The sequence below is a fragment of the Danio rerio genome, chromosome 16 (assembly GCF_052040795.2).
Source record: "Danio rerio strain M-AB ecotype USA chromosome 16, GRCz13ab, whole genome shotgun sequence".
Taxonomy (NCBI): Eukaryota; Metazoa; Chordata; class Actinopteri; order Cypriniformes; family Danionidae; genus Danio; species Danio rerio.
In genome coordinates, this window is record NC_141036.1 from 11,682,501 (window position 1) to 11,693,811 (window position 11,311).

At 37.8% G+C, this 11,311-nt stretch overlaps 1 protein-coding gene across 17 annotated transcripts in view; it reads left to right on the plus strand.

The window, feature by feature from the left end:
• The window catches only part of znf574 (zinc finger protein 574), a 49,063-nt gene extending 38,347 nt beyond the window's left edge, over positions 1-10,716 (plus strand). For 6 of the 17 annotated variants that reach the window (NM_001441586.1, XM_087286345.1, NM_001441587.1 and 3 more), the window contains 2 exon segments: positions 3,686-4,116; positions 7,461-10,716. In NM_001441586.1, the coding sequence (NP_001428515.1) occupies positions 3,686-4,116; positions 7,461-8,006 (977 nt within the window). In that variant the 3' untranslated portion in view covers positions 8,007-10,716. 17 annotated transcript variants of the gene reach the window in all.
• The last annotated feature ends 595 nt before the right edge of the window (positions 10,717-11,311 follow it).

Genomic DNA, 11,311 nt, shown 5'->3' on the forward strand with positions numbered 1-11,311 from the left:
AGTCTCACATCTCGCAGGCTCTGTTATAGTAAAAAAAAACTACAAAAAAAAAACAAACATTATAAATACACACCCAACAACAGTTGACACTCTATACATTCATAAAAAATAAATAAATAAATAAATAAATAAATAAACTGAAACAGGGTGCAGGGAAGGCCAAGTTCCCGTAAAATGTATTCACAATCCTCTATGACGCCTTTATGTCCATTGCTATGAGTGCTATATTTTTGGAGACAATATAAGGTTTGATGAATTTCGACCTCTTCATAATTGGGAAAATCATCAAGAATGCATGATGATTTGGTGTCATGACATTGCAATGAAAAGCCAATAGGGAAAAAAACAACAAAAGCGTAGTACATTTGTAAATAGTACACAAAGGTTATAACAAGCTTCTCTAAATGTTGCACTATTTGCATTCGATTCAACAATCACAGAATTGCTAAATTCTGGAGGAGCTCCTCGAGAGTTGTCTGGTTTTCTATTTATCATATGTGATGGAAATTCAGCATTTTAGTTAATTGACTTAGAGAGGGAACCCTCGAGGTTCTTTGGAAAAAATAACATAGAACTAGTACTATGTGCAAAGAACATTTAAAGAAGCATCTTTTTTAGATAACATTCAAAGTATTTCATAATGAAAGACTTTCATTTTTGAGGTAATTCATGGTCATTATTAGGGATTCACGATATATCGGTGGCCATATTGATATCGGCCAATAATGCTACTTTTTCTGTTATTGTTATAGGTCTGATATCAAAATTAGGCCAATATCTATAAGCCGATAGATTACGTATATGTGTAGAACTGCCTGCCTCACGCATGCTTGGGTCAAACTTGTTCAGACTTGTCCAGTGCACTATAATGGAGCTTAACTCGCATTGTTTATTGCTTCAAAGTTTGTCCTTTCTTCATGTGGTATTGCTGTGTGTAATAACTCAAGTAAGTAACCATATCCCTCATCATCATAGATATGTTTGATAGAATGTTAGTTATCAGCCTCCAAATCTTAAGAGTTATCGGTTATCGATACTGGCCAAAAAGTCCATATCGGTACATCCCCAGTCATTATAGTTTGTTAATTCTAATAAATTTACTTTTGACATGTGATGGATGAACCTAACTTTACTGATGATTTACATTTCAACGGAAGTTATTCCCTATAATGCTTGCAAAGCATCATGGGGCGTAGAAAAACGGTAGATAGGAGTAAACAAGCGAGGACACAGGGTTGTTGAGCTGAAGCTTTTAAAAGCCTGTAAAGGTCAGTAAAGCTGAGTCACAGCCTGACAGTTTGAATGCTCTGCGTCTAAACATCACATCACCTGTGACCCCATAAAGCGGCGTGTTATTTGTGCGTATGCGCTGTGCATTCTGTGAAAATGTCTGTTTATCAGCTGTGAATGGTCCTCTGTAAAAGAGGCAGGTCTTTTTGTGTGCTCTCTCTCTCTCCCATCTGCAGCTTTTTTTAGATAAGGAGCAAACAATACATGTTTGTTTTTCCTCACTCGATAAGAAGCCAAAGAAAGTATTATTGCTGGAGTGTTTGTGAGGGAACGTGCGGATAAACATAAGTATCTCTCATGTCCGATACATCAGAAGCCAAGGACTAGAGGCTCTACATGTCTCTCCATTCCTCTATCTGAAGATAAGCACTTTTGATGCATTATATATTGTGGAGGAATTTGGCCACTTTTAACTTGTCCTCTAGTCAAGGGGAAATGAGAAATAAGAGTAAAACTTTACTCAGAAAGTGTGTTTTTTAAGTGTTCCGTTGGCATATATTTCTCCAATATATATTGGTTGTGAATACATGAAACATGCTTCAATTGTATTTGTGTGTATTTGAGGTGTCTACAGAATTTAAACCAGTTTGTTTAATGATTTTTGTTTAAAATTGGTTGAATGAAGTGTTTTATCAATGGATCAATTATTTCAAAAGTTCTATTTGATATGCCGGAGATTCAGCTTGATATCAAAGAGACAGTTCACCCAAAACTAAAAACTGTCCTCATTTACTCATACTTCACCTGTTCCAAACCTGTTTAAATTTCTTTCTTCTGTTAAGCGAGCAAGCTGGAAACCCATAACCGTTGAATTCAACAGTATTTGTTTTTCCTACTGTAGATGTTAAAGGTTACAGGTTTTCAGCTTTCTTCAAAATACCTTATATTGTGTTTAACAGATGGAAGAAACTCATAAAGATTTAGAACCACTTGGACTTTAGATAATAGTGAGCAAATTGTTATTTTTATGTAAACAATAGGGCTGTGCAATTTAGGCAAAATATCCAATTGCGATGCTTTTAAAAAAAAAAAAAATTTATTTATTTATTTATTTTTTTTGGACAGATATTGAAATTGCGGTTTAATTTTGTGGTCAAGATTCAGCTCAATATTCTTTATCCGAGCGTCTTACTGCAGTGAGTGTTAGTTAAAAAAAGAAACTGAAAATATATTAACTTACTACATCATTACTGGATTAAGTGTTATTAAAAATGCTATCAATTTACTTTTTTGCAAGCCACCCCTCATATAGCCGTCTGTGGTGCTTTTTAGGTGCTGGTTGTATTTCCTCACGATGTGGTAACAAATCTGCGATGGCTCTTAAAGGGCACCTAGGTTACCTCTTTTTTCAGATTTAATATAAGTGTTTTGCATCTCCAGAATGTGTATGTAAAGTTTCAGCTCAAAACACCCATCAGATTTTTCATGATACCATATGGAGTGCATCTCCATAAAATCTAATAAACAATCTGTAAATTTTTTGGGGTCCCCCGATGCAGTTTTATTGTGGTCTGTGCTATTTACAATCTATGAATCAAATCAAGAAAAAGATACAATTAAAAATAAGTTTTTATGGTTTTCCAAGTCTAACGGTATTCAAGTACAGTAACTGAAAGATAAATGTAAAAGTAATTCAGTCAAATTAATCATTGTTAAAATTACAAATGGTACAATTTCTCATGCCTGAATGCTTTTAAAGTCATTATACAATCACAGGCATCAAAAACACATGAATTATAACAACTGATGAATTATAATCCAGACTCACCCTTGCGTATGCTTGTGATTACGATATCAATGCCGAAATGATATGTTGTGCAGTCCTACTGTAGTTAATGAGATAATGGTGATTATTAGGAAAATAATAATTGTATTAATTATATATTAACTGATTTAATGTTCAATTTAATTATTAATATTCATTCATTCATTTTCTTGTCGCCTTAGTCCCTTTATTAATCCAGGGTCGCCACAGCGGAATGAACCGCCAACTTATCCAGCATGTTTATATGCTGATGCCCTTCCAGCCACAACCCATGTCTGGGAAACATCCACACACACTCATACACTATGGACAATTTAGCCTACCCAATTCACCTGTATCGCCTGTCTTTGGACTGTGGAGGAAACCCATGCGAAGGCAGGGAGAACATGCAAACTCCACACAGAAACGACAACTGAGCTACTGCATCGCCAATTATTAATATGAACATTAATTTTTGTAATAATGACACATGTAAATGTATTAACCCAAATTTGTTCTGCCTGTAAATCCACAGAGAGCCTAGAAGTTTTAGTGTTAAGGCCATTTTACATGGAAACATTGACAGTAGAGTAAGTGACCTGTTTTACCCCTCTCTCAACCCCCTTGCAACCTGTCTGTCTTTGTTTGCAGACAAAGAACCAAAGATGTGTCCAAACTGCGGCTCTCAGTTCCTGAATCAGACAGTGCTGGACACACACCTGCAGCGCTGCACGGGGGAGCAGACGGGACAGCGCAAATATAAAGGGCAGGGAAGAGGCAAGGTAGGAGGTCAGCTGGAGTGTGACATGTGTGGGCACCGCTGCGTGACTCAGGACGGACTGGACCTGCACCGTCTCTCCCACACGGGTCAGACACCCCTGCGGTGCCCGCTCGCCCCCTGCAGACGCCGCTTCGCCTCTAGTGCTGCTTTAGGGGAGCATCTGGTTGCCCACTGCTGCGGAGCCCTGGGCAAGAGAAACGCCCCGCGCCGCTTCACCTGCGAGTTCTGCGGCAAGGAGTTTGCCTATGCCTCAACTTTCACTGTTCACATGAGGACACACACCAACGAAAGACCCTTCGAGGTATGTTTCTTGCAGGAGAGAGGGAACTCAGATGGCTCAAATAAGAGCAATTTTAACTATTCATTTGTATTTTGCCATATAATTTTATATCAATTATATAGTGTTTCTTTATATATGGACATCGAAACATGTAGAATATAGAAAGAAAAACATCAGTGTGTGCACATCTAGGAAAACCTTAAAGAAAATCTTTGCTGGATGCAGGGGCGGACTGGGACTAAAAATCAGCCCTGGCATTGTAGCCACACCAGCCCACATTACCACACCGAAACAGCCCCACCCAAGGACACGCACATTCACTACTTATAATGGTGTACAGATGGTAAAATTATATAAGCAGTACCTATTTAAGAGATATTTAAACATTTAATGTATGTGACTGAAACAAAAACAACCCATTCATATATGCAATCATGTCATTCATTTTCTTTTCGGCTTAGTCCCTTTATTAATCTGGGTATCGCCAACTTATCTTGCATATGTTTTATACAGCGGATGCCCTAAAAGCTGCAACCCATTACTGGGTTACCCAATTCCCAATTGGCCTACCCAATTCACCTATAGCATGTGACTTGTGAAGGAAACCAGAAGGAAACCCACGCGAACATGCAAACTCCACACAGAAACACCAACTGACCCAGATGAGGCTCAAACCAGCGACTTTCTTGCTGTGAGATGACAATACTACCTACTGCGCCACTGCACTGCCCCATTTCGAGACTAGTTCAGTTAATTTTATGTATTTGGCAATGTCTGACTTGACTGCCTTTCCCTTTTTATGGTCCATCTCTGACAATTAGCTTGTGTTGCACTTACTGTTTGTTTGACATTCTTGCCAAATTTTGATTACGTCTGCGTAACCTCAGATTAGGTCGGCCCATCTCGAAACCAGCCGGTTGTTGCTGATTGGGCCAATGCTTAACATTTACTATTATTCTTACTATTATCACCATCATCTTCATTATATTCAAATCTCGCACGAGATAAAAGCTGCCTACATTTAAAAGACAATACATATGAAAAAATAATGAAATAAAAAAATAGCTGACCGGCCTACATTTAAAAAATGGTCCGGCCCTTCTGGCATTTGCCAGAATTGCCAGATGGCCAGTCCGCCCCTGGCTGGATGAACACAAACACAATAGAAAAAGTAAGAAAAAAAAATCGGCACACTGTCACATTAACTCTTAAAGACAAATTTTATTGGACACTGCTTCAACCTGCAAGGTCTTCATCAGGTTACACAGGAAATGCAAAAGAACTCAATACAAGAAATATAGGCTGCATACGAAATCGCCTACTACTCAGTAGACACTTTGACCTGTTACATCCGCCATTTTGTCATCATCCTGTGATTACCCGCGTCAGTTGCGTCGCTTCACTCCCATTCATAAATTCTCACTCAGTGCATCATGGGATAGCATAGCGTCCATCCGATGCGCACTTCAGAATCTCGCCGTAAGTAGTAGGTCTCTCACATACTGTTTTTTTTTTTATTCCATTTATTCGGACATACTACTCGGCTCGCATACTGTTTTTAGCCTAATATATAGTATAGAAGTATGTGATTTTATACACAGTTAGAGTCAAACTCACACCTGCAAACAATAATCACCCCAATTAACCAATAAGTACATAAATAAGAGAAATACACAAGTTTAAACAAACAAAAAATAAATAAAAAAAACACACATATATGTATACACACTATTGGTCAAAAGTTTGTGGTCAGGTTTTTTTCTTTCATGTTTTTGTTTTAAAGAAAATGATTATAGTTTCAAAGGAAATTATTACTCTAGTCCAGGAGTCGGGAACCTTTTTTCAGCAAAGAACCATTTCTGATTTTTTTAACAAAGGCATTTTTTTAAAGAGCCATTTGGATGTGTATATACAGTTGAAGTCAGAATTATTAGCCCCCCTGTTAATTATTTCCCATGCAAATTTCTGTTTAACGGAGAGAAGATTCTTTCAACAGATTTCTAAACATAATAGTTTTAATAACTTATTTCTAATAACTGATTTATTTTATCTTTGTCATGATGACAGTAAATAATATTTTACTAGACATTTTTTTAAGACACTTCTATACAGCTTAAAGGCTTAACTAGGTTAATTAGGTTAACTAGGCAAGTTAGGGTAGTTCGGCAAGTTATTGTATAACAGGTTTGTTCTGTTGACTATTGGAAACAAAATTAGCTTAAAGTGGCTAATAATATTGACCTTAAAATGGCTTTTAAAAAATTTTACATTTCTCCTTTCTAGCCGAAATAAACTAAACAAGAGTTTCTCCAGAAGAAAAAATATTATCAGACATACTTTGAAAATTTCCTTGCTCTGTTAAACATCATTTGGGAAATAATTCAAAAATAAAAAATAAAATAAATAAATCAAAGGGGGGCTAATAATTCTGACTTTATGTGTTTGTGTGCGTGTGTGTGTGTAAAAATAAAAGATTTCAATTCAAAATTCAAACCCCTAGGAGACAAGGTATTTAATGTGTGAATATACAAAACATTTTTCATCACAACTTGCTCATGAAGTGACTTCCACAGCAAATAAAGTTTATATGTGTATCAGTGGAGAGAAATGAAGAGGAAACATTGTTGTATGAATTGAATTAGATTTGTGTAAATCTGTTATAAAACTGAGCACAAAAATATACGTTTCTTTGTTTTTTTGTTTTTTTTTTGAGAAAATGAATTCCAAAGGAATGGAGATCTGTTTCTCATTCTAACTGCTGTTAAAACTGCTGCATTTCCCTTTTAAAACTGTACACAAACATTCTGTTGGCATCAGTTTATTCATTCATTTTCTTGTCGGCTTAGTCCCTTTATTAATCCGGGGTTGCCACAGCGGAATGCACCGCCAACTTATCTAGCAAGGTTTTACGCAGCGGATGCCCTTCCAGCCGCAACCCATCTCTGGGAAACATCCACACACACATTCACACACACACTCATACACTATGGACAATTTTAGCCTACCCAATTCACCTGTACTGCATGTCTTTGGACTGTGGGGGAAACCGAAGCACCCGGAGGAAACCCACGCGAAGGCAGGGAGAACATGCAAACTCCACACAGAAACTCCAACTGAGCCGAGGCTCGAACCAGCGACCTTCTTGCTGTGAGGCGTCAGCACTACCTACTGCGCAACTGCTTCGCCAGCATCAGTTTATTCTTAACAAATATTTTAGTTGGCGAAGAAAGTTTTGAAATAAGGCACTTTTTAAATGAAAAAGCATCTAATTATTGCAGTTTTTCATCCCAAAGATTGCTAAAAGCATGTCTTTCTATTATCCTGCTACTGCCGATAATAACACTGTTCCTCTCTCTGTGTTTCAGTGTGCTCAGTGTGGCAAGCGTTTCCGGCAGCTTCCACACTTGCAGGACCACGAGCGCATCCACAGCGGCGAGCGGCCCTTCACCTGCTGGGTGTGCGGGAAGAGCTTCAGCGTGGCGGCGAGGCTGACGGAGCACGCGCGGGTTCACAGCGGCGAGAGGCCGTACGTCTGCCCCCGCTGTCCCACCGCCTTCCGCTCACGGCCAAACCTCGACAAGCACATGCGCATTCACGCCAACGACCCCGTGGACCCCACCGCTCAGAACGTCATGGATGATGATGCCGCGGTGCAGACCATCCTCCTGGTGCAGGAGTCGGCATCGTCTTCACCCTCGTCCTCCTCGTCTGTCATGCCCGTGGTCCAGGAGGGCATGTTCGTGACAGAAGAGGGAGGTTCATCTGTGGTTTTCCTGCACCCCAATATGAGTATGCCCACCATCACTGTGCCAGCCATTTCTGTGCCCTCCATGAATATGCCCAACATCTCTGTTGTAGCAGGTCAGGATGTTCCTCACACTATTGAGGTCATCTTAGAGGAGACTGTGTGAAAATGAACATGGTGTCAAATTAATTTTTTGGTTTGCAATTTCTTTGAAAGGCAGATTTCAGGAGTATGATGTTCAGACTTATAGGAACACTACTCTTTTATTATTGGAAATAGGCTTATTTTAAGTCTCCTACTTGTAATTTGACCATTTTTTAATCCACTCAACCAATCTTCAGGTTGTGGAAGATCTTTTAGCATAGCTTAGCATCAATCATTGAATCGGATTAGACCATTAGCATGTCATTCAAAATTTTCAAAAGTTTTGATAGTTTTCTTATATAAAGCTTGACTATTCTGTAGTTATGTTGTGTACTAGGATAGATGGACAATGAACATTTGCGATTTTCTAGGTCAATATTGCTAGGAACTACAACGTGGGCCATTTATATGGATAAACCCTAATACAATGGGAATGGTTGGTGATATTAACATCCTGTTTGTGGCACATTAGTATATGTGAGGGGGCAAACTTTTCAAGATTGGTACTGACCATGGTGGCCATTTTGAAGTCGGCCATCTTGGATTGTTTTTCAATGGGAAGAGGGTCATTTGACACATTAAACTTATTGAGAATTTCACACGAAAAACAATGGTGTGCTTGGTTTTACCGTAACTTTATTCTTTCATGAGTTATTTACAAGTTTCTGACCACTTATAAAATGTGTTTAATGTGCTGCTCATTGTGTTGGATTATCAATGCAACCCTCTTTTCCCACTCTTTAAACACTGATAGCAACAGCGCAGGAGAAATGCCAGCACAGGCTTCCAGTATCCATAGTTTCAGGTGCTGCATATCTTGCATCTTCACACCATAGACAGTTGCCTTCAGATGACCCCTAAGATAAAAGTCTAAGGGGGTCAGATCGGGAGACACTGGGGGCCATTCAACTGGCCCACGATGACCAATTCACTTTTCATTTAGGAATGCTCAGACCTGACACCCATAATGTGGTGGAGAACCATCTTGCTGGAAAAATTTCAGTGCATAAATAGGGAAACGCATCATCTTGTAGCAATTTCAATTATCCAGTGGCCTTGAGTTTTCCATTGATGAGGAATGGCCCCACTATCTATGTTGTCTATGGTGTGAAGATACAAGATGTCCAACACCTGAAATTACGGATACTGGAAGCCTGTGCTGGCATTTCTCCTGCGCTGTTGCTATTAGTGTGTGAAGAGTGGGAGAAGAGGGTTCTCCAACACAATGAGCAGCACATTAATCACATTTTATAAGAGGTCAGAAACTTGTAAATAACTCATGAAAGAAAAGTTACATTGAAACCAAGCACACCGTTGTTTTTCTTGAGAAACTCCCAATAAGTTTGATGCGTCAAATGACCGTCTTCCTATTAAAAAACAAAAGTTGGATCCAAGATGGCCGACTTCAAAATGCCCACATCCATCTTAAAAAGTTTGCCCCCTCACAAATACTAATGTGCCACAAACAGGACGTTAATATCACCAACCATTCCCATTTTATTAAGGTGTATCCATATAAATGGCCCACCCTGTATGCTGTCATTATTGCGTAATTATTTTTTATGATTTGGTTTTATTGATTTTTCTTGTTTCAAATAATGCAAATGAATATCGAATAAAGAGCATTAAAATAAAAGCAGAACAATACAAAATAAAGAAATAACATCATATAAATTGAGTAAGTAAACCAAACCAAAACACATACAAGGAAAAACAAAAAGAAGAACCTTAATTATTATTTTGTCTCGTTACATGCTTGCTAACAGTCAGCATAATTATTAATGTCGCATAATTAATAAGCGTTATTATTATTCTGTCGTATTCTGGCTGCAGCAGATGCAATGATATAACTCCCACTTAAAAAATAGTCCCTAGTTAGGTAACAAGGTAACAGCCCAGTGTAATATCATTGCCCCTGGTTTAGGTATGGTATGGGAGCTAAGTTCCCTGATCATTACGCCAGAATAAGAGTATAGTTCCTAGAGAGAAAAGAGCAGTTTTTCTGTCATTCCTAGAACCCGATGTAACTCCAGAAGGGTCAAACTTTAAACTCAAACTTTCATTTTTACATTTTTTTGAGGGATGCTAATGGTCCAATCTGATTCAATGATTTATGCTAAGCTAAGCTAAAATTGCTCCCGCCAGACTTGTAGATCAGCTGGATGGATTCAATATTGAAACTCTCTATTGGAGTTGTAAAATGAGCCTGTTTGCAAAAAAAGTGGAGTGTTTCTTTAAAAGGATGGTTCTCACAAAGAAAAAAAAATTCGTTATTTTTTACTCTCTCTCTCAAGTGATTCCAAACCTGTTAAAGATTCATTTCATTTTAAGATATTTTGATGTTGGTAGCCTTGACTTCCATATTTGTTTCTAGAGTGGATGTCAGTGGCTTCCAACATTCTTCAGAAAATGTTTGGAAGGGCTTGAGTGTGAGTAAACGGCAAGTACATTATAATTTTTGTGTGAACTATCCCTTTAACAAAAGTGTATTTATATTTGTGGATTTGTGAAAGGCGCTTCTTTGACTAGGATATCTTTTGCTTTTGTGATTTAGGAATATCCACAACTCAGCACCTTTATCCTGGAGAAAATAAAACAATACTGGTTTTGCATTAAAAATTGACACTATAATTACATCAGTCGTCTTTTAATTTGGGTGTTTTATCTGCCTTTAATGCAGAAAGCGGACCAGAGTTTGTGGTGTTTCGTTTTAATAAAATGAGCTTGAGCTACTTGAGGTCTGTCGCATTTTCATTTCATGATACTTTGACTTCAGCATTCTGGAATACAGTCGCTGAGGGAGTAAAAGTGTTCATGTCAACTCTCTGATGACTGCGCATGAAGCTTTGGCCACTCAGGGAAAAAAATTGCTGATCATTTTGAATGAATTAAAGGTGCCATGTCAGAAAATTTTAATAATTGACACCAAGATTATTACACTAGATTTCTTTTGCACACATACAAACACTTATTTAGAATTATATAATAAGATGATAATTCATTTCATGCTTAATATACTCAAGTTATTATATTAAAATGTACCCTCTGTTATAGCCCCAGGACCCAATGTGTTCTTTCTTTGGTCCTGCAAACAACTATTTAAAAAAAAACACTAAGTAAACAATATTAATTATTATTATTATTATTATTATTTGATTATTATTATTATTATTTAGGCTCTGAATCAATCATGTAAACCAGGTGCTGCTCTGAAATGGTTGTCTTTGCTCAGCAACAGGTGCACAGCAGCAAGAGGTTTGGCGGTGATCTATTGGCTTATTAATAATATTTTTAATTTCTTTTTGGCTTAGTCCCTTTATATTATTG